Below are 24,863 nucleotides of genomic sequence, written 5' to 3' on the forward strand. Positions count from 1 at the left end.
TGAAGAGACAAGGTGCTCCCAGACTGCCTCTCTCCATTCCAAAGCTCCAGAGTGGCAGTAAGGCTGAGGAAGGCTAACTGATTCCTGACATGGACCGCAGAGGTACTGGCAACCGCAGGCAGGTTGTTCCCAGCGCTGTTGTGAAGCGAAGCAGTACCCTTGTCGGCGAGGGACTGCAAAGACATTGGAGAAGCTGAAAGAGCCCAGCAGCACCCACGTGAACAGAGATGGACAGATGAAGATGGATCAATGGCCTGGCATCACATATGGACCATGCCCGACATCTATTGGCCTCGACCAATCTGTATTGCAGAATTTTACTGTATAGTATGATATCATTAGTGATGCTTTTTGTGCTTATTATGTATCACACATGCCAACAGACCTCAGAACGTTATGTGGCAGCAGAGGACTTTGCTAATGCATTCTTATTTTTGTAGAAATAAATACTTGTTATCCTTGCAAGAGTGTCTTTGGGCCTTTTTCCCCTAGCGGGCTGTATTTTTTCTGGTGTGAGCATGCAGGGGCGTGCATTCATTTGGTGGGCCTGACGTGATCATAGCGACCCCTGCCCTGATGGAGGCTTCCAGACCACTTCTTCCGAGGGGCCGCGTCCACCTGCAGCGACCAGTCCCAAAACGCGTACATCCCAGAGGTTTGCAGGAGCCGTCTTTGCAGAATTCCTGTCTGCTCTTTGAAGCAGGGCGTGGCTCCGGAGAGAGTGCAGGCCAGTGTTGAAACCCTGTGATGGAGGAGTTTGGGAGAACACGCTTATGTGAGTATACCCTTGCAAGGGATAACAAGTAGGGGAAGGGTATTTGGGAAAGAGTGTGAGTTTTGAGCACGTGGAAATCGAGGTTGACTGTATAGTGTGGGGTGTGTTTTTTATTATCATTGAATTTTTAAGGAGTATATTACAGAAGAAGAAAACAGGTGTATAGGAAGCCTCCCCAACTGAGGGGATTTGGTGGAACCACTTTTATTGTGTAATGGAGAATAAAAAGGAAATAAATAGGAGCCCTGAATAATTAGTGGGCTCGGGAATAGCAGTGGTTTTTATTTTAGCTTGTTATTTTAGCTTATTGTTTTCGTGTTTTTATTGTGCAACACGGAGGCCCGAGGAGGGGCATTGTGTATATAGCAGTTTCTTTTGGGTGTGTGGAGTGTGAGAGTGGGGGCTGTGTGAGGGGCAGGGGAGAACGATAAATAGATTTTTTAGTATTTAAACACATTCAGAAATCAAGGAATGCGCCATATTTTTTGGTGCCATAAATTTTAATTTTAGCGCCCCTGGTGATGACACGTGTTTCGGCCTCTGAAAGCCTTTCTCAAATCAGGGCTGTTTATACTACACAACATTATAGCATTTGAAATATACATTGTATAGTTTGCATAGAAAAATGAATACATGAACATAAACAAAAAATGTTTTTCAACAAAAAATTCACCGAGATTAGGGGTTGGAAAAGGGGAGGATTATTAGGTGTTTAAACACAAATAATGAAGGAGAGATAAAAAAACACAGTCAAGTTAGCAAGAATGGTATCACTGAAAACACAATAATGCAACTGTATCATATTACTCTCATATGTTTTGTCTTCTTGAAATTTCATTTAGTTTGACATTACCTTCACAGCATTGAGACATTTAAAGTCCTTGTTGGTTAGTTTAAGTTCCAATAGATTTTTTGGTTGTGATTTTTGCACTGTGCGCATCGTGCAAATAGAAGCTTAGGAACGCCTTACATGGCATACAGCGCTGTAATGGGAGGGGAGATGCCTTTAGAGCATAAGTACAAAGCCCTGCCCTTGTACCGGAGAAGATCAAGAAGTATCATAAACACAAAGGGGGCTGCCACATTCCTGGCCAGAGCAAGGCACCCATAATAAGGGAATACTAGAACACATGACTACATTTTTAGCAGCGAAAGTACAAGGGTAAACAGTGCAAGATAGAAAGGACATTTTAGATTTATGGAAGATGATTGAGGACCTGGAAGACTCTGAGGGCAGGGCACAGGAAACCCATGATGGGAGCAAGCAGGCAGAAGCGGGTGGGGCACAGCCAGAATACAAGGGAGTATATCCATTGGCAGCGCTCCCAGCTACGGGATATAGTAACTCAACCTATGTGTCCACCGGCGCAACAGTCCCTCTGCCCCCGTACGCCCCCAATTCAGCAACGGCTCCCCCGCAAGAGTGTGCAGGACAGAAAGAGTTAGAAGAGGCGCTAGAGTCAGTGTGAGCGGAGCTAGAGCGGCTGTGAACAGCACTGACTGAGGCTAAAGGGAACGGCCTAGATGAATGAAGAGTGGGGGACTTTTTGTTCAGATTAGACAGCACAGCAATAAAAGAAAAAATAACACCTTGAGTGGAAAGTTTGTGGGATGAGAGGGTAAGGAGGATTGGCAGAATGGCTGAGGAGCAAGGAAAAAGCAGAGTGCAGGGCGAAAAGTAGGGAGGAAGGTGGGCTTCCAAATGCCTTTGATACACAAGGGCATAGGTAGAGCGCAGTAAATGCCCATGGCACATATGGACAAGAAAAATGTGATTAAGGCACTCCTGCCATTAACAGCGGGGGCAGGGTAGTGGATATACACATTTGAGGAACAGACTGCGTTTGCACCCCTTGCAATGGGCGACATGAAAAGGTTATTAGTGACAATGGTGGGGTAGCAGGTGGGGGACATTGGGTTTCAGCAGGGTACCTCGGAGAGTGCACAGGGACCCGCAGATGTTTGAATAGCAGTGTTTTGGCCAGAAGGAGGCAGAGCAGTGGGGAGGTGGACATCAGTACCCTACCCAGGAGTGGCAGCAAGGAGGTCAGTAGTGCGGCAGTGATGGATTTAAGGGTGAAAGAGGGGGATTTGGAGGTATGGGACAGAGGGGGCAGAGCATGGGGTCCTCAAACTGCTGGAACTGTGGGAAGTGGGGGCATTTTGCAATAAGCAGGAGCAGTCCAGGGCCATAGTATAACGCATACAACACCTATCATCAGCCACCCCAGGGCACACAGCAGATGCTGACATCAAGAATGACCTCCATACCCTATGAAATACACCAAGCGTACACACAGCTCCCACCCCAACCCCTTCAGCAACCGCAACAACAGTACACACAGCAGCAGCCCCCACAGCAGCAGTACCCGCAACAAGTGATATCCCAGCATGGAAATGGAAACACGCACACATGCAACAAAGTGCCCATGGGCACTATAGTGCTACACCAAGGAGTGAGCGTGATAGGAAACAAACCTTTCACTTTCCCAGGTTCAAACCCATACCCAGATTAGGACAGCCCACCGGAAGCGCTTGCGTGCCCAGTACTATCTATGACAGTTCACCCTTATCAGGAACCATTGGTGGGCGCAGAGATAGGAAACAAACATTTCATTTTTATGGTCGATACAGGTGCCACAAAATCATGCTTCAGTGAGGGAGATTTCCCGCTATTGGGCCACTCTCTTGACACGCAGGCCTTCTCTGGGGCTGTCTCCACAGTTCCATACACTAAAGAGGCTCACATCAAAATAGGAGGGATGGTGGTGCGGGCCCACATACTCTATTCAGAAAGTTGGCCAGTGAACTTGCTGGGCAGGGATCTGCTCAACATGACGATATCATTTACAGACAGTGGCATAGTTTGCGCAACACCAGGAATGTGCACCAGCAGAGCATTGTTAATTATCCATGCAATGGGAGAAGTGGTAGTTTGTGGTATCCCCATAGATCTGGACATGTTTGTGTATGGAATTACTGTGCTTGTGGTGGCGGTGCCTCAGATTGGCAGATGGTGTTGGTGAGTGCCCACAGACTTTATTTTACATCCTGTCGTGTCCCCTTAAATGGCGGCAGGCACAATACTGTCCCTAGATTTTCAAGCATTGGCTGTTTCAGCAAAGAGGATTGTTGTGATAGGGACTGACCAGCACTGGTGCAAGAGGCGCACAGTACCTTGCATTGACCTGTCAATACCCCTGAAGGAGGTGACTGATGCAGAATTGTTTGAAGACAGGCCAGATGACGGAGAGATTGTGCTGGCAATATGCATACCATATGAGATAATGGTGCAATACCGAAAAAGGTTCATTGTGACACGATGACCTTTATGTCCCCACCCCAGTTTGTTGAGGCAGACTTTGATTAAGTGTCTGAGAGGCTATGGACGACCAACCCCACTGATGTAGGGCTTCTACATGGAGTGACCCCAGTACACATTACACTGAAACCAGGAGCAGTACTACCCAGAGTGAACCAATACCCACTTTCCAGAGAGGCAGAGGAGGGCATAAAAGAGACCCTCAGTGCACTACTAAAGCAAGGAATTATTGTACCTTCTACCTCCCTGCGCAATATGACTATGGAGAATGATTCAGATTTGCGCCCCCTATATGACATTGTACTGCAGGAATTTCCTGTGGTCCCTAACCCCGCCACGATTTTGTGTAGCATCCCCAAGGAGGCGACACATTTTTCAGTGGTGGACCTCAATAACGCCTTCTTTTCCATACCATTGTACCCAAACTCACAGTACCTCATCACCTTTACTCATTGGGGATTATAATTTGAGCACACAAGATTACCTTGGGGGGTACTGTGAGAGACCCAGTATTTTCAACAGAATACTACACACAGATTTAGGGAACATTCAAGTGTCCATCACGATCATACAGTACATTGGCGATCTGCTGGAGAAATGCAGAAGTTCCTGGGGTTGCGCAATTGCTGCAGAGCATGGATTCTTGATTACGCAGCATATACGAGGTCACTGTGACACAGCCTCAAAGAAGCACAAAAGACTAACTACAAAATTGCATGGACTGAAGAAATGTTGCAAAATGGTGATGAACGTAAAAACGTGATCTCGACTGCACCCGTGTTGGCGACCCCAGACTACACACAGGAATTTTACTAATTCTCACATTCTAACGGCCATCTTATGACTGCTGTGCTGACACAGAAAAGCACAATGGGCCCACAAGCCACTAGTCCATTACAGTGGCATGTTAGACTCAGTGATGTAGGGGCAGTTCGCTTGCGAACAGGCTCTTGCAACTGCGTGATTTGCCATTGAACAAAGGTCCATAATTGTGATGGACTGTTCAATAACACTTTACGTGGAACATGCAGTTCTCATAACACTGTGTTAAAGTCAAATCTAGAAGGTATTCCCAACATCATTGAGTGTGCCCTAATAGCGTCAATTTGTTAAAGCTGAACTCAGAAAGCGTGACTAATAGCGTCACTGTGTTAATGTTGAATCTAGAAACTACGACCTAATAGCGTCACTGTGTTAATGTTGAATCTACAAAGTGTGCCCCATTAGCATCACTGGGTTAAAGTTGAACTTAGAAAGCATGCCCTAATAGCATCACTGTGCTAATGCTGAATCTAGACGGTATTCCCAACATCATTGAGTGTGCCCCAATAGCGTCACTGTGTTAAAGTTGAACTTAGAAGTAAGCCCTTACAGCGTCACTATATTAGAGTTGAATTAAGATGGTATTTCCAACATCCTTGAATGTGTCCTGATAGCGTCACTGTGTTAAAAGTTGAATTTAGAAGGTATTCCCAACATCATTCAGTGTGCTTGGTCGCATACACTGTACTGATTACCACAATATCACACTACTACGCTTACTCTCTCCTATAAACCACCATTCAACTAGAACACAGCAGTACTATGACACATTCGGTAAAGCTGTTCTCATACTAACATGACTCATCAAACTACCCATCATCCTAATAAAACACAGCTAGCTAGCACATACCGGCTAGCTTAGGCATCTCCTCGGGCCTACGCAGCCAGAACTCAGTCTGGATGTCCACCATCCAGACTGAACATATTCAAATGATCTTCTCAGCACCACACATACCGCTAAGAATCAGCTATCGTGCAACAACCACACCAGCTGCACACATACCTGGTGCGCCCACGTACTTTACGACTCTCTCTCTCTCTCTCTCTCTCTCTCTCTCTCTCTCTCTCTCTTTCTCTCTCTCTTTCTCAACTGACTCGAACTGCGGTTCCCAAGGGCGTTCAACCTGCCAGCGCTTTGAGATCATACCAATGATACTTAAGGCGCTATACAAATGCAAAATAACATAACATAACATGAGATATCGGTTGGTGGACATTTGAAACCAGCATTTCAAAGAGTTGAAAGACATTGTTACCTTTATTTAAATATACCCGGCAGGAGAGCACCGCAAGAGATTTATAGAAACCAAAGGGAGAACAAGAAGTGTTGTTCTACTGAGCCTTGTATGAAGTTGGACATTTCTGTTGAAGGAGTTCCTGGCAAGGGAGTAGACCAGAGAGTCCAAACGTTATGTTAAGTTTGTTGAAATTGAACAATTTTGCTTTAGCCGTCCTGAAGACTGCTCTTGTTGAAATTGCACAATTTTGCTTTAGCCATCCTGCAAAGTATAAAAGATTATCTTTCAATATATTTAAATCCTAATTCTAAAGAGAAAATATAGCTTTATCTTGAGGTAAATATCCAGGTAAAAGACACTTTGATTATTTCTGAAAGGGATCTTTGGTGAAGCAGTGTTTATATATATATATATATATATATATATATTTCTGAGACTTGTGGAATCTGCTTAGATCACGTGCTGTGCATAGGCCGACATCTAGTGGAAGCTGTGGAGTATTACAGTTTGTTTTTCGAAAATCGAAAATGGGTGTCGACACAGGGCGTGCCAGTAATACTATCTCTAGTGTGACGTCCACTGTACCCATTATCCCTCACGCGTCTAAGACCCTCAGATTGTTTTTTTCCTCCATACTGGTCGGAAGCATTTTGCGGAGTTCCCTGGCCTTAGCCATACTTTTGCTGAATATTGTCATATTAACCCATTTCTCCACCCCAACGTCGAGTCACCGAACTTCCACACTCGACGCCGGCCCAGAGAAGAATTCGACCGTCGACAGCTGCACGACGGATTTGGGCCTTGGAAGGCCTCTGGTCTCGGCACGGGCCTGGGAAGGCCTCTGGCCTCGGCCCTGCATGTAGGGTGAGTGGGGGGTGGACATACTCTACACTCTTTTGGTATATAGATACATTCTTATATATTCCTACACTTACCAGCCCGCTGCCACAAGGCGTGTATGGAGGGTACCCCTTTCCAATTCTGCCCCAAGTGCAACCGCAAGTACCCTTGGGTCGACAGGCACGCCACGTGCAATCTCTGCTTGCTGAGGGACCACCCTGAGGTGAACTGCAGAGCGTGTAGTAGGTTTAAACCAAAAACACTTTAGGACCGTTCGATCAAGCGTTGGGCCCACCACGCCAGACGTCAGGAGGCCATGGCAGCGGAGGGCGCCTTCAGCGATGGCAGCGACGCCGTGCTTTCGGACGGCGAGGGCAATATGGTGTCGAAAGACAGCCGAGCGCAAGTCCCCGACCTCGGAAGGTCGTCCGGCAGGGTGGCTATGGGGAAGACCCCCGGCGACACAAGCGCTTCCTACAGCACTTCCACAAAACACATGAAGTCCAACCGGGACTTGACGCACACGTCGAGTTCTCGGAAAGAGGCACATAGAGAACGGTCCGAATCAGCGTCCTCTGGGCGTTCTCGATCTAGATCGCCGCATGACTCCAGGCAATCATCCACTGTTGCCAAGTGTGCGTCGCTCCCCAAGGTAAAGAAAGTTCGATTGTCGGAGGACGAAGCCGACTTCCATCCCCAGACCGCACACCAGGTGTCGGCGCCCGCAGACTACGTTACGGCGGCTCCCGAGCCTCTACCTCCACGTTCGAAGGATAGGGACACTACCCCCGAACCTCGACGCCAGGCGTCGAAAGGCTCCGAAGGGGCAAAAAAGCAGGGAAAACACTCTTCCACTCACGGGGAGGGGGAAAAACAATAAAGGAAGCAGGCTTAGCCTCCTTCCACTCCTCATAAACAGACAGACAGGTCCAAGTCTTCTGCTATCACAAAGACCCCTGCTCAGACCAGCAAGTCTAGTCAGGATAAGTCAGATAAACTTCCAGTTCTAGAGAATGGTCTAGTGATGACATAGACAGAGTCATGTGAAGGATGTCATCATTGGCAGATTTTTATGCAAAAAACCCTGAACACTTTCTCTCTTTTACTCCCGACGGGTCAGCACCCTCAGGCTCTAAGGATCCAATACCTCCAAGTAAAAAGTCCCGGTTTGAAACACCAACACGGTCTTCGGACCCTCTCTATGTACAGCCCTACTCTCAGTATCAAGGAGAGACATCCTTTTGTGAGGATCCAGATTTGGGCATGTTGGAAGAGCAAACTGGTACGGCTACTATGGGGATGATGAGGACCAAGAAGAGGAAGAGGAAGACCCTGAAACCTACAGAGTAGATTCCCCGGTAGTGAAGGAACCCCTGGTTACCGACTCCCCTGTCGACAACCAACCTCTCCTGAATGAAGTTCTGTGTCGAGCAGCAGAACATTTCCACATTGACACCCAGGGTGCTCAAGAGGAGAGGGACTTCGCCGAGGAGTTAGTGGGAGAAAGGAGGCCTGTTGCTCAGGCCATCCCTATCCTTAAGTCTATTCAGAGAAGAATAGACCCTTCACTTGTAAATCCTAACCTTACCAGGGCAGTGAACCCCAGGATTGAGAGACTTTTCAGGGCAGCCCAATCAGACCCACTGTATATAAGGGGACATCTGAAGCCGGACTCCCTGGTTGTTACAAACACCCGTAAGAGGGCTGGAACACCCTTGTCATTGTCCGAAGCTCCTCCCGACAAGGAGAGCAAGAAACTGTATGGTTTGGGCAGGAATGTAGCCTCCACTTCCGCCATTAGGCAAGGATTGCCAACTCCACCACCCTGTTGGCCAGCTACAACTGCCATCAGTGGGAAGAAGTCGCGGCACTCATAGACTCCGCCCCAGAACCCTAAAAGAGCCAGTTGGCACGAGTTTCGGCGGAGGGAAGAGCCGTGTCCGGTTGCATTTTAAAAGCAACCTTTGATGCCGTGGATAACGCCGGCAGATTGATAGCAGAAGGAACTGTTATCAAGAGACACGCTTGGTTATGGCAGTCTGGATTCAAAGCTGAAACCCAAGCATCATTGTTAGATAAACCGGTGGAGCCGGATCCGTTGTTTGGTAAGGCGGTCGAGGACGCGCTGAAAAATGCCAAGGACGAGTATGAGACACTCAAATCCCTAGGCCAACTAACCAATAACCCCCCTAATCAGATAGGGAATGGCAATTTTCATCTCCCACGTGGCCAAAATTCCCAGAGAGGATCTAACTATTCCCAGGGGCAGGGTACACTGTGGAACAATAATAACCAACAGTCTACCCAGGGTTATGGCAGGGGTAATAAAAGAGGACGTGGTAAAGGTAGAGGCAGCCCCAGTAGAGGAGGCAGCATGCCTCCACCAAAACAGTGACGCTCCGTTCAGGGTCCCTTTTCACGCAACCCCAGTAGGGGGACGCATTTCCAACTTCACCCAAGCTTTGGGAAGGGATCACATCAGACAGATGGGTGCTGTCCAAGTATCCGCAGGGTACTGCATAGAACTGTTAGAGCGTCCCCGAAACCATCCTCCATGACAAAAAATACATTCTTTGGACCACCAGGAGATCCTCCTCGAGGAGATCGTCAATCTGCTAGCAAAGGACGCGATAGAACTTGTCCCGGGACACCAGGTAAACAAGGGTATTTATTCAACTTACTTCCTTGTGCCAAAAAAAGATTTAACAATGCGCCCAGTATTGGATTTACGGCCTGCAAACAAGTATGTCAAGCCCCAAAAGTTTCGCATGAATACTCTCCAGGAGGTAATCCCCCTCCTAAAAAAGGGGGATTACATGGCAACATTGTACATGAAAGATGCCTATTTTCATATTTCCATGTTCCCAGCGCACAGAAAGTACTTGCGCTTCAAGGTGGACAGTCGGCACTACCAGTTCAAGGTACTGCCCTTCGGGATAGCTTCGGCTCCAAGGGTATTCACCAAGGTACTGGCGGTGGCGGCAGCACACCTACGCAGGGAGGCAATCACGGTGTACCCTTACCTGGACGACTGGCTCATCATGGGGGAGACCCCAGTAATTTGAAGAACAAACATTCAAAGGACAATCAACCTCCTCTTCGAATTGGGCTTCTCAATAAACGAGAAAAAGTCAAGTCTGGTGCCAAGCACCTCCAAACAGTTCCTAGGAGCTATCCTAGACATGCAAGAGGGGTTCACCTTTCCATCAGAGGAAAGAATTCGGAATATACTGCTGCAAATTCCGCAATATCAGTCCGGTCGCAGATAACGGTACGCAAAGCAATGCATTTGCTGGGCATGATGGCGTCATGTATTTACCTGGTCCCCTACGCGCGCCTGCGCATGCGTCCCATGCAGGAATGGTTGGCGAAACAGTGGTCTCAGGCAAGTGGTCAGTGGGACGATCTAGTGGTCGTTTCGCCAACACTTGTACAAAGCCTTCTCTGGTGGACAAGAGAAAATCTGTCCAAGGGGAAACCCTTTTACGATCCCGAGATACAGGCAGTAGTCACAACAGATGCCTGCTTGACAGGGTGGGGAGCTCACCATCTCCACCACACAGCTCAGGGTCTCTGGTCTCACTTAGTGGCCAAGAATCACATCAACCCGCTAGAGCTTCTGGCAGTATTCAGAGCGCTTTAAGCGTTCGAGCCCTACCTGCTAAATCTGTCAGTGCAAATCCGGACGGACAGCACTACAGCCATGTTTTACCTGAACAAGCAAGGAGGGACTTGTTCGCCAAATCTGTCCAAGCTTGCCCAGAAAATTTGGATAGGGGCACTCAGACGGAACATCTTCCTGTCATTGCAACATGTTCCAGGGCATCTCAATTCTCTAGCGCATGCCCTGAGCAGAGACCCCCTCCCAGAGGAACACGAATGGTGTCTACACAGAGAAGTCGTAGAAGATATCTTCTCTCAGTGGGGTTTCCCCACTATAGACCTATTCGCCACAAGCGAAAACATACAATGCCCAGGATTTGCATCCAAGTTCCCCCAACCAGACTCCCAGGGGAACGCCCTGTGGATGAACTGGTCAGGAATGTTTGCGTACGCTTTTCCACCAACTCCTCTCATCAGGAAGGTGGTCAACAAGATGAACAGAGAATCGATGACGCTCGTCCTGGTTGCTCCCATGTGGGTGAGACAACCGTGGTTCCCACACTTACGCAGATTAGCGGTGTGCGAACCCATCAAACTTCCAGGTTGGTACAACCTACTGTCCCAGCACCAAGGTCAAACAGTGCATCCTCAACACAACTCAATGAACCTGGCAGCATGGCTCCTGAGGTCATAGAGTTCGGACATCTCAATTTGCCACAGAGGTGTATGGACATCCTAAAAGAATCTAGGAAGCCAAACATGAGGCACTGCTACTTTGACAAGTGGAAGAGATTCGTTATCTGGTGCCAGAATAAACAAATCAACCCAGTTGATTGCATTCCTCCACTATTGTTACATACATGCTCCACCTGCTTCATGCAGGACTGGTTTTTAACTCACTGAAGGTACACTTGGCAGCTCTGCCGGCATACACCACTTCCCATATCAAGGTGTTGTGGTGGAAAGTACCAGTAGTTAAAGCCTTCATGGAAGGAGTAAAGAGACTTCACCCTCCTATTTCAAACCCACCAGCAGGATGGGACCTTAATGTGGTGCTATCTAAACTCATGGGGCCCCCATTCGAGCCCATGCATAAAAGCAGTCTCAAACACCTGACTTATAAAACGGCCTTCCTAGTAGCAATTACATCTATAAGAAGGGTCAGTGAAATTCAGGCTCTGTCAGTGCAAGATCCCTTCTTTACTGTCCATAAAGATAAACTGGTTTTATGCACACATCATAGGTTCTCACCTAAGTTTATTTCCAAATTCCACATGAACCAGTCCATCGAGCTTCCGGCTTTCTTCCAAGATCCACAAAGCTCGGCTGAGGTGAAACTACACACCCTAGATGTGCGTAGGGCGGTCCTCTACTATGTAAACGAGACCAGACTGCTAAGGAAAACAGACCAGCTGTTTGTCTCCGTAGCTACAGGCAGAGAGGGGGATCGCGTCTCTAAGGGTGCCATCTCTAAGTGGATTACTAACTGTATCCAGCTGTGTTACTCCCTTTCTGAAAAAACTCTGCCTTTCACGCTGAGAGCCCACTCTACAAGAGGCATTGGGGCCACTCTGGCTTTCATTGCAAATGTACCCCTTGACACCATTTGCAAAGCAGCTACTTGGAGCTCTATTCACACTTTTACTCAGCACTACTGCATTGACACCCATTCCGAGACGGATACACAAGTGGGACAAGCGGTTCTAAGACATTTATTTGCTCATGACCCTTCTCACATCTCACCTCCTTCTTCAGGTACTGCTCGCTAATCTATGCACAGCATGTGATCTAAGCAGATTCCACAAGCCTCAGAAGGGATACATTACTCACCGTAATTGTATTTCTGATGCTTGTATCTGCTTAGATTCACATGCGACCCACCCTTCCTCCCCTCTGAGAGAAGGCGCATGGATGCTTATGAGCTTGTCTGATACGTATCTGCTTGGATACAACTGTACTCGCGTTACACCTCATGCTACCTCATGTCAGAAAAATAACAATCTGAGGGACCTCGACACCTGAGGCATCATGGGTACAGTGGACGTCACACTAGGGATAGTATTACTGGCACGCCCTGTCGACGTCCCTTTTCGAGTTTCGAAAACAACAAATGTAATACTCCGCAGCTTCCACTAGATGTCGGCCTTTGCACATCATGCGAATCTAAGCAGATACAAGCATCAGAAATACGATTACGGTGAGTAATGTATCCCATATATATACTTGTTCTTTTAAAACGTGCTGTATTCCCAAGACATGTCTCTAAGCGCAAACCTGGGATTCAAACCTGTGTTGCTAGGCGTTGTCTGGCTTCCAAGACAAACGCGTTGCCCCTGAGATATCCTTCCGGCCCTATTTAGAATTGTCCTTTCCTGAAACAGTACAGCGGAAGGAAACTGAACCTGGAGACAAGGATTGTTTTGTTGAAACTGTATATGATGTTTTGTGCAATCTAATTGAAGTGACGATAGAAACTATGATATACCTGCTTTTGTGTTTGTATGTTAGTATGAGTGATAAATGCAATTGGATACAATGTCAACTTATTTGGTTTTGTAGGAAGGGATATTGTTCTTTGGTTAGGGCAAATTGGTCCTTTTTCCAAACCTCTTTTTATTTCAATAACCATGGCAAGTATTGCCAATACTTCAATATTGTGTCCGCCTCTCATTGCTGACCCCTCAAACTAGCTGAATTCTTAGAAATAGCTTCAGAGATAGAGACCCAATTGGTATAATGTATTAGAAAGTAATGGATCTTTTTGGTTTTAATAATTTTGGCCAACTGGAGAATTTATTTATGAAATCAGGATGGAATATTTATTGGGTTGATTTTAGATGTTTGTGGATTAAGTTATTCATTGAATATTCCTTTTAAATTGTATGTGTTGTACGGACATGTTGGTGTCAATGGACAAATCTGATTAAACAAAGTATGTACGTTCCCAGTCAATTAGTGAGCGCAGGTGGATCTTTTGACCCATTCTGACCCTGTCCCTCTCTAATTTGCTGTCAGAGCTGCAGACTTTCACATGGAACCGGACACAGAGGATGTGTGACAGGGCTTTACAAGCTCTGGCTCACAGTCATTCTGTGTCATTGCTGGTAAAGTAGCTGCTGGCAAATGTTTGTAGATAGACAGAGAGGCGTAGGAGCTTTGGAATGTGAAGCAGCTTGGAGTAGAGATGGAAGAATTTAGAGTGATGGGTTGGTTTGGACAAAGAAGAAGTTTGTGGATGAGGTTGGAGATAAGTGCGGTGAAGGAGGTGACATAAAAGTGTAAGAGGGAGGTGTGTAAACACGAGGAGGAGGTCTTAGAACAGTATAAGGAGAAGGTTGACAAACATCAGAAGGAGGTGAATAGGAGGTTGGTTAGTGTCAGAAGGCTCTAGAAGGAAATTGAGATTGTTGAACATCAGGAGGAGGTGGTAGAAATCGCTAAGGAGAAGGATGGACAATTTATGAAGAAGGTGCTAGGAAGCGATAAGGAAGTTCTTGGTGAACATCAGAATGAGGTGGTAGCAGGAACCACGGACAATGTTGAAGCCAGAGTTTGAGGAAACCCCAGAGTCCATGGAGGAGGGCAAGGACAAGAAAAGAGAGGCCTCCAGATGGGGAGACCCTCAAAGTCTTGGAATGCAGAGAACCTAGTAGAACACCTTTCAGAAGTCATTGGGAATGAGGAGGCTAGTTCAGGCTTCATGGCTCCCCCAAATGCTCACTGGGATGCACCTCCCAGTTCCACACAGTTTGCTGGCAACACTCAGTTACCTACGAGAAGAATTGAGAACCAAAGCCAAACCAGAAGCTGAAGAAAGAGACCTGGTGAAAGAAGGTGGTTACTGGAAAGTCTTCAGCCTTCTACTGGGAGAGAATAAAGGGAGCATTAAACCATTACGCCTGAGTTTGGCACAAAGAGGAAATGTACAGGAAAACCGCAAAGTCTGAGTGTCTGGCACAGAGAAGGATGTGGGAGGTCATGAAGCCTGAGACTGAGTGTGAGACGAAGGTTGTGTTAACCCTTAAGTGGGATGCTTGAAAAAAGAAGGGTGATGTAAGCCTGATTTAAGTTGGGCAAGAACGCCTTCTAGAGGGCGCAGAATAAAGGACAAAGATTCCATCTGAACCCAAAGTCTGGGACACTTGTGACACTGTAGGAACCTAAAGCCTTGAGATGGCACTCCCTAATATCTGGCAATTTTGTTATTTTGATCTATCTAATTAGTTACCTTAACAAAAGTTTAGTTTTAGTTCCTCAAATTCTAGTTATCATCTTGTTTCTGATCCTTGTCAATCCTTGATTGCACCTATAATCCAAGACTAACTGAAACAAAGCTTTAAATAGAGCCAAATGCCCATTTGCAAAGTGAGCAGAATGAGAGGGGCAACCATCCCTATTTTCTTTTTCCTTTTGTTGTACTCCCCTTCTGGCCCAAATCCCCAGACACATTTCTATACGATTCCTATAGAAAAGCCACAAGGCTTTGTCAATGCTTGCTTATGACTGTGGATCGACAGACTGTAGTTGTCCCCTCATACATTGTTGGGCAGTGTTATACAGACAGTAACCTTGATTGTGTCATTTGAATTGTTTTGTGTTGTTCTCTCTCCTTCTTGCTAGACTGGAGACTCAGAGGCGTTGCTGGGGGGAATGGGGGGCTGAGGGGGCTATAGCCCCGGGTCTTTTGGTTGTAGCCCCGGACAGAAACTCCGGGGCTACAATCAAAAGGCTAGCCCTGAGTCCCGCCAATCTCAACATTAGCTTAGCCACTGATCTTTTCCAGACCTAACAACACCCCGACTGGAGTGTTCCTCTACTCTCTCCCCTTTGCTCTTGCTTGACTCCCTGGCATACTGTCTGATACATGTCTAAATTAAGTCTTAATGGGGAGAAAATGTGAAGAGTGAGTTTACTTGGACAACGCTCTGTCTACAAATTGATGAGATTATTTAGATTTGTGGTAATCTGTGTGGCAAATCTCATCTATTGTAAAGTCAGTATCCTCTATTCAAAGATGCTAATGGTGTGCCTCCAGTCTACCCTTTGAACATAACTTTTGCTCATAAAAAGATTAGCTAAACTAAATCCAACTTTTGTTTTGAAATGTATTCAAATGTTAATGACTGTCCGTACTAACACACATGTTTTTTAAAAACTAGGTTACCCAGCTTTATGTGCCTTCAGCTAGACATGTTTGGCGAGTTAGACGAATGGGAAGAATAGGACCTTTACAATCTACATTAGATGGTAAGAGAATGGATGTTCTGCATTGAGGCTTATTTCTGAAACTGAAGCTGTTTTTCTGTAGATGGATGCCAGCAAATAAACTTTACAACCTCAATAGAATTTGAAAGCTGATAGACTAAAGTGCTGACGAAGAATTGTGTTCTTTATTAAGCAGTACTGTATTTACATATTTACTGTATGACTTGGTACACTGGAACGCGTCTTGATTGCAGCAATGTGACTCGTTATGTTGAGTTGATTTATACCACATACCGCTGTCAGTTTCATGGTCTCCAGGCGCTACCTGTGTATGAAAAGCATTGTTTTGGCGGTAACTATTTTTACAGCCCAAGCTATAGTGTAAGTCCCAACTTGCATGCTTTAATATTATGAAACATGCACTGATTTGGAGATACATTTTCTATAATTCTAAGGATGATTTCCGCAGGAGAGAGCTACTTGGAAACCTTCCCTCAATTTCTTTGATACGTATCTTTTGTTTAGTCATACTTGATATTGCGAGCACGAGTTAAATCAAGCTAGATAAATGCACCAAGAGACCCCTTACTCCCTGATTAACTGTAAAACACTAGCACCCTCATTTTAAATGGGGCAAAGTGGGAAATTAAGATGTACATGAGAGGCGTAATGCATTTATGCCTCAATTCCATGCTTTGCCCCATTTTCCCACTGAGAGAAGGAGAAGGGGGGCATGGAGCGGAGACAAGGTTTCTCCACCTCCTTAGTGTCATGTGAGCACTTAGTTTTACACTTGCGTGAGATTTTCATGCAGGCATTAATCAAATGGATTCCTATGTAATCCACCTCTTGCACCCGGTTTAAAGAAGGTGAATTCCATAGGAATCCATTAGTAAACACCACCTGCAAATTGTATTTGCAGGCATCGTTTACTTTACCACAAGACGGAGGGGACAATGGATGAGTAAAGTGAGTTTGCCTTGCTCTTACTCTTTCCTTGTCTGCTCTCACTCGTGATCCTTTAAAATTGTATGTAGGGAACCCCACAGCACGTAAGTGTAAGGTTGGTTACCCCTGAATGCATTTGCCACCTCTAGTCAAATTAGGCTTTAAAAGTCATACAATGTGCATTAAAGTAATCATAAAAGCATGTGATATTTTTAATACCACATGTTTTTAAAGTGCCACGTGAATCTGAGTTGCAATCACATAGATGGTTTACCAGTCAGATACAAGATACATACCACATTCAATACTTTCAATGCACCCCTTTCATTAAAGATCCCATATGATTGCAGTTTTTAATTAGTTGGTATAAAAATAGGAGGCATTTAAAATACCACTTGTTTTCACGGTTACCCTTTGGGGCACATCAGGGCTCTGGGAAGCAGGTGTGCCCACCATGGGTGTGAGAAACTAACGGAAGGATTTGACAAAGCCCCCCTTTGTTCCCAGCCCATTCTGTACTGTGGTCTGTGAGAAACTCATGGAGACAACAAGTAAGACGGACACAAATGATCACAGTTCAAGGGTGTTTATTTAACAATGAATGCTGTATGCCTTTGAGGACCTGACGTGTTCAAACAACAAAACAAAAGTTCCTTTAACAAATGAAAGTTATTTTCCAATGTACGCTGGGTGATGGGCTCACCCCTGGGTCCCCCTCTTCTGAGTACTGACCCTTCTCTATTGTAATCCACAAATGTAAATGTCAGTTTTCTTCTTGAAGCTTGGATGATAGCTTCACCCCTGGATCTCACTCTGCAGGGCTCGGACCTCTGTTGACTGTCAATAGTTGGGTGTTGGCTTCACCCCTGGATCTCCCTCTGCCGGTTTCAGGCACCTCTTGACTGCTACTACCTGGGCAATAGCTTAATATCTGGCATCCCTCCTTCAGGTTCACCTTTGTTGTCTTTTACTGTTGCTTTCAGTTTCCTTAATCTTGGGGTGACAACTTTTCCCCCTTGTTTTCCCCCTCTGCCGGACTCCGATTCCTCTCGATTCTTAGCCTTCCCTCATTGAGTTTACTGTGGCGCTCGATCTGGGTGTTAGTGGCTCACCCTTGGGTCACCCTCTTCTGGGCGTCGACCCCCTTTTACTTTTAATGTTTTCCTTTTTACACAGTTTAATGTTTGCAGGATGAACGTCCCTTTCTTTCAAAGTGCTTGATGATCAGAGTCTTTCGATTGTACAGGGAATTTGCTTTACCCTGGCTTATGACCACTTTGACCTATTTCGCGGGCCTTCCTACAGCCTTCTAGTTTCTCTCATATGGGGCTCGTCCAGAGTCTCTCGAGTGAGCACCCACGTGGTGCCGCTTTCCCTCTGCAGCTTTTCTCCCCTTCACACTTTTAACAGTTCATTTACAGTTAATTTAGCTTTGGTTAAAAAATTGCCACTTTGCGATTCTCACTCATCAAAGCCTTGTTCTTATCAATACTCCCCTCGACTCACCGGCTGTGTCGAACCGATTGGCTTTTGGCTTCTCTTGAGTGGCCGGTAGCTCCTGCTTATTGGCATAGGCTTGCCCCATGTACCGTTGACATCTGCTGCCGGACACTTGTGCTATTGTTAGTAGTCTTAGGCTCTCTTCCACAAAGGTTCCCCGGACCTGGGATGAAAAGGGCAAGGTCACTTCTCGATTCCTTATGCCTTTCTCCTTCTCTTGAACAGCCGCTTGGTAGCCGTCTTGCCGTGCTGTCTGGTGTACTCTCCTTTCTCGTACTGCGCTCTCTTGCTCCACCTTTTATCCCTACGGGGAAAAGGAAGGCCCATCAGGTGTGTGTGATCTAAGTCAATTGCCAGACTTTGCCTGACCCTTGTGTTGGGACAAGTCAGGTCAACAGGGTTTTCTTTAGTCCACTGTTTTGGGAGTGAAAAAGTATTTTTGTCGGAAAAGGGGAGATTGGAATGTCAGAGTATCCTACGAGGCAGGCTAGGGAAGGATTGTGCAATGAACGAGAATGACCGGGATGTAGAACAGAACACAGGGAAGGATGGGAAGTGTAATTGTTGATCACTTTTGACTGGGAGTTTAGAAGGTGACAATCAGAGGGATGGGATTGGTAGGGATTTGCGGGATAAACGTGAATTCTTGAAAGGGAAGTTTATCAGATGGAAGGGTGGTCGAGTTAATACAACCCATAAAAGCTTCGGGAACCTCGTCTTCCTCATTCCTTTCTCCGGTGTAATACTGCGTCTCACTTGGGGCAATCTCCCGAGCATAACTCCGGGTTCCCCCATCCATGTGATCCTCCCTTGCTCGTCCACCCCCAGGGTTGGAATCTGAGAGTGCGAGCCCTCCCCAGGCCATCTGAATAAGGATTTCCTGAGGTCTAGCTGGGAGAATACCCTCAGGTTTCTCACAGGTCCCTGATAATAATAATGAGCAACTTCTCCAAAACCTACACTTTAGTGTCCTTTGGCAGGCTGCTCAAGAATATGGGCCTGATTCATGGAAGTGTTTTGTAATGGTGCAATCCCATAGGAAAACGTTCCATGAATCAGACCCTATATTTGGCAGCATTAAGTAAAAGATGATCGCCAGAGGCAATTCCATTAATTGACAGCAATAGCCCACAGAGGTCCTGCTGATAGAGGCAGTATTCCCCTTACAGCTGCCATACAACAGTAAGATGGTTTTGATTACTTATATAGAGGATAATTACATTTTAATAGATCCACACATGGGTTCCTCAAATATGATATTCTGCCTCCAGCACAGTGGCCTTCTGAAATTATTCACCACTATAGGGCACAGCGTGGCTCTATATTGGCACCCGAGGCACCACTATGCTCCCTGTGTGTGTTGAACGTGAGTTCCGACCAGTATAAGTTCCTTTTCCCCCACAAGCTCTGTACACTTCAGGAACTCTGATAAATCTCAGCTCTACGGCTTCATGTCTTTGAAAAAGATGATGGCCTATCATTCCAGAGACGACTCCCCAATCCTAGACTCCATAGGAATGGGAAGAATGTACATCTTCACCAGTTTCGGCCTGGGAAAACAGCAGAACTTGTATCCAGATGGGAACCCTTGTGCGACTATTACCGCTTGCCTCTGGCTTGGCCCCAGCTCATATTGACTCTGATCCAGTATGCTGTCAAGTTCACCCACTCTTGGGCACCCAGCGACCATCATTAGCACCACCTTTCCTCAATATTACACCCTTCTTCCTATGGGCAAGTTGATGTCAAAGACCTGTTATTTTGCGGTGGAGCCCCCATGCTACAGCAAAGTGAGGGATTTCTCAGAGTAATTTTACGGCAATTGTCAAGATCTGTTCGAATTGGTCTTGAATCTTCAAGAAGCCAGTGACATCGATACCTCCCTGAAGCTAGACATTTCTTCAGCAGCGACTTCTGGGAAGCCTCAGGCTTCTTTCGAGAAGATAATGGCAAAGGTAGTTGAAATACTGGGCTTGTCATCCCCTGCCAGATCGAAAGTTTAGTATGAGCTTACGAATATTCTGGATGAGGGCCCACACAGAGAGACCATGCTGCCCCTTACTCATATGTCCCGTCCCCTTTCCTCCATCCTTGTGGGCATCCCCCAACATGGGGATGGTACGGGCACGTTTGGCAGCGAAAAATGTAGCTTCCTCTTTAAATTTAGTATAGCGCATGGGGGTGCAGCATCAGGCGTGAGAAAGCTCCACCCTTCGGTGCCTCACCTCAGTCCCTTTTTCCACATGGACAGTGTCAGACCTGGCAGCCAGCACAGAGACTTATTTAGTTTTCTGCTTGCTCCCCGTTTAGTTTTTTCAATCTTATTTAACTTCCCTTCGGTGCTGCGCCTCATCCGGCGCATGTCGGCTACAGGAGGATTCACAAGATGTGCCTCATGCGACTGGTCGTTCCCAGCCTCGGACCCCCATGCACTCTGTCTTGAGTGTTTGGAGACCGACCACCGCTGGGACACATGTTCGGCTTTCAGTGCTCTTGGTTATGTTATGTTAAGTCACTTATAAGGCGCCAAAGCCCAGAGGCATTGGTCACAGGACATTGAAGAATCTGTTGTCGCGATGGAGGGAGATCTTGTTACGCTCACCTGACTCCCACGGAGGCGCTGGCCTGGTTCGCGCTGCTGTGACCTCTTCTAAGGTGATGCGCAGGGTTCGGAAGACGGACTGGACCGGGCCCCCAAATCTGGCTTGTCTGGCTCGCAGAAGTATCCTTCTGTAGGCGAAAATAGGGGATTAACTGTCTGTGGGGTAATGCAATCGGCCTCCCACTTTCCCCTCTCACCCTCCTTGAAACCCTTCTGTGATTTCTCGTAGTGTCTCACCTTAGGGTCTGGAAGGACGAGCTCTCCATCCTGCTTCTGATGCAGGGGCGCGTTGGCATCCAGTTACTTCACTGGATTTTCGGATTGGTGAGAACCAAACTTGCTTGGCTTCCAGGTAAGTTTTTTGATAAGAGGTTCCCCTTGTGTCCATGCATTAATGTACTAATGCTAGTGTCTTTTTCCCCATAGAGGCCGGGGAACGGAATGCCGTGGAACAGGCACCGACCCGAGATGAGAGGTGAAATCCTTGTAGAAATCAGGTAAGTCTTTAATGAGCGTTTTTTGGTAATGTCTTTTCATTCGCTCATTAACGCTGATGTATCTTTTTCCCCTTAAGGGCCGGGGTCCGGAAATGCCAGGATGCGGCGCGGAACCGAAATGAAGAGGGAATGAATCAACAGGTAAGTCTTAACATGGAGATTTAGCTTTCCTTATTCCCTTCTATCTCTCACCTTTTGTTCTGGTCTTTTTCTCCCTAGGCGCTGGGGCGTGACTGCGAATCCGGATGATCGCTGCTGAACATGGAGGCGCCCTGTAAAGGTGAGTGGAATGCGGCGCTACAGCGATCGACGCAATGAGCTTTTAAATTAAAGTCTTCCTTTTCAGGATTGTCGGCGAGATGTCTCCGGGATGCGGATTTAGCAGGTAAGGACTTTTCCTTCTTCTGTTCTCTTCTTCTCTTCCTTTGCAGGTGATCCAGGATGCTGGCAGGCGTGGCAGAAGTCAGGATGCAGGAGCAGACACGGTGAGCATCCAGCTGCTAGATGCAGAACAACGCGAAGCACGTGTGGCTGTTTGGGTGGGGTTTAAATAGCCTTGGAAGAAGTTCCAGGTATGTATCCTTCCTCCAATCGGGTATGTATCCTTCCCCGACCACACCCGGATGGTAAATTAGTCCCACAGGTAAAGTAGTTCCTTTCAGGCCTCAAGGAGGCCGGGATCCTACAGCATGGTCTGCATCAGATAAGTGCACCCAAGCATTCCCATAATGAGCCTTGCGCCTATGGCGCCAGGACTGATGTCTTTTATGAGCCTGGCGCCATAGGCGCCAGGACACTGTCCAAAGGGCCCCTATATGGGGTTTCTGGGTCCTTCCTTGGGGACTGGATGTCTGCTTTCGGGGACGCCGGGCTTGAACCGGCTCCCCGGGAGCGGGCATCATGACAGATCTTCCATACTTCTCCTCCCAAACTTAAGGACTTTGTCTCCAGGACCTCTCGTCAAGACAAGGTAGGCTCTCTCCAGCATGGCTACAAAGCATGGCGACGCCTTCCCACAAATTCAGATTCTGACTGGCCCGAGCCCTCTAAGGCAACAAGCTTCCAAGCCGATGGGCACGGGGCTCTTCCGGGCGCTCCGGGGACAGACCTGAGGCCGTCCTGGCTACTGGCTCCCAAGTTGAGGGGCTCAGGGGCCCTACCAGGCTGTCCATGGAAGGATGATCAAGTTCGTCCTATTCTTCTACCCCAGTGGATAAGGGATCGTTGAGTGCCACCGCCAAGAGTATGTCCTCGGATAGATCCAACGCAGCTACTGGCACAGGTTCCGATAGTGGCCAGCCTACCAGAGCTCACTCCGAGGTTGTGAGTAAGGGTGTTACAACTACCGGCCGTCTGGCAGAGGGCTCAGCACCTACCACAGGGATCTCTGTGGTCAGCGCCTCTGCTTTCGGTGCAAGACCCAAATTGTATTCTTGCGTGTCTGAGGCCTCTCTTGGCTCAGGGCCTCTGGGAGCTCCCGCCGAGGGCTTGGCGCAAGTCTTCAAAATGGTAGAGAGGCATGTGGCAGAGCCTGCCAGGCCAGCCAGTGCTTTCGCCCATCGAACTGGCTTTGCAAGATGATCCCAGCCCCCTTGCCCCTGAAAGTGGCAGCGGATCTTACGATGCAGGCTTCTGGTCTACTCAGGGATACATCTACCCATCACAGCCTTACGGCTACACGCATCAGGCACCTCAGCGCTTTGACCAGGAGTGAAGGCCTACTGCCTCGGAGGGCCGGGCCTCTATGGACGCCGTAGCTTGCAAGGACCGCTTCAAGTGCTTCCGCTTCCTCTTCCGTTCCCATCAGATGAAGGGGCTCCTGAAAGACCCTGTGAAGAAGTTCATCCCGCAAGTGACACTGCCCGGCCCCCTCCTCTGAGTACTCCTCCTGTTCCTCCAGCATTGTCGGTTCCAGTGTCGGTTCCACCCCCGGTCCAGGCCCTACCAGTTGTTCTGACCCCTCCACCTCCTCCTGTACCACCAACGCTTCCCCTTCAACATCCGTTGGACCTGTCTATGGCCTGAATCTAGGGGGATCCTGCTGGCACCTGTGTCCCAGGGCTTGATTCCCCTTGGTCTGTAAAAAAGGGGGCGGGGGAAGATGACGACGAGGAGGACAATGATGCCCAGGACGATGAAGCCTCTGTATACGTTAAAGCCTTTCATGACCGCCTTCAGGGCCTAGCGGCATTCTTGGGGGTCCCTCTGCTCAAGGAAGCCCCCAAGAGTCGGGAGTGCTAGGAAAGGTCTTGGGGAAGCGTACAACGATCCGTTCTGGCATTCCTCTCCAGAAGGATATTCTGCAGGTGGTGTGAAAGGTCTGGGAGAAGACCAGGGCCAACGCCCAGATGAACAAGAATTTGGACAGCAAGTTTAGGCTGACAGACGGGAGCCAATCCTCCTCGCCTCCCACCCGCAGCCGCATTCCTCTGTGGTAGCTATGGGCCTCCTTGTGTTGTAAGCCATCGTCTTCGTCGTCTTCCTCTACGGGAGCCACCTCCAGTTGCCTCTCCAAGGCGGACAAAGTCCTTGAGTCTTTGAGAAAGCGCTGTTATTCTTTCTCAGAACTGCATCTGCGGCAGGCTAACGCAGACGTCCTCTTGGCCGCGGCTAACAAGAAGTTGTGGCGGGAGCTCGGGGAATTTCTCCCCAACCTCCTTTGGACCACATGGAGTCTTCGGTCTCCCACATCGACACAGCCAGCAGATGGCTGTGCGTTGGGGTTGAGATGAGAGGGACGGCGTGGATGCCTGCCACTAAGTTTTCATCTGACGTGCAGGAACGGATCCCGGATCTGCCCTTTGATGGCGTGGACTTTTTCATCCGCCAACCAATGATGGGTTGACAAAGAAGAAAACTTCCACTCAATCTGCCAAGTCCTTGACCATCCTGACAAGACCAGGTCAGAAATCCTTCCCTCAGTCCCAGGGCAGGACCAAGTTCAGGCCACGCGCCTTCTCTGGCTTTAAGGGGTTCTGGTACACAGAGCCTGACATGTCGCCCAGCGACAACAGGAGGAAGCAGCAGAGGACGTTGCACAGGTTTTTCCGCTCCCCCCCCATCTCTGACACCAAGAAGCAGTGACGTCAAGGTCGGGGACCACAGCTCGCCTGCGGGGGGCAGTTCGGTTCTGTTCCAGGACACATGGAAGCGTCTTTTCAGCAACCCTTGGATCCTACCTCTAGTCTCCACGGGCTTCAGTCTTCCTCTTCCTTTACCTCTATCATCTTCTCCTCCTCTTAATTAGATCGGGTCCCCGGCTCTTTTACGGGAGGTCCTTTCGCTCTTGCAGATGCAGGTGATTAAATCGGGTCCTCTTGTAGACAGGAGATTAGGTACTATTCCAGGATTTTTGCAGTACCCAAGAACAACCAGGCTGCCCTGAGGATTGTCATGGACCTGTCATTTCTAAATCTGTCTTGAACACTGGAACGCTTCAAGATCATTACTCCCGCGCGCATAGCTGAGTGCAGGGGACTGGACCTCAAGAATGTGTACCTGCATGTTCCAA

The 24,863-nt window shown here is 47.8% G+C and overlaps 1 protein-coding gene across 1 annotated transcript in view; it reads left to right on the forward strand.

The window, feature by feature from the left end:
* UBE3C (ubiquitin protein ligase E3C) overlaps window positions 1–24,863 on the forward strand; it is a 2,658,557-nt gene that overhangs the window by 1,915,685 nt on the left and 718,009 nt on the right. The window contains exon 16 of the mRNA XM_069647972.1: window positions 15,760–15,847. Within this exon, the coding sequence (XP_069504073.1) occupies window positions 15,760–15,847 (88 nt within the window). The remainder of the gene's footprint in view (window positions 1–15,759; window positions 15,848–24,863) is intronic.

The sequence above is a fragment of the Ambystoma mexicanum genome, chromosome 2q, assembly GCF_040938575.1.
Source record: "Ambystoma mexicanum isolate Mex_15411 chromosome 2q, UKY_AmexF1_1, whole genome shotgun sequence".
Lineage (NCBI taxonomy): Eukaryota > Metazoa > Chordata > Amphibia > Caudata > Ambystomatidae > Ambystoma > Ambystoma mexicanum.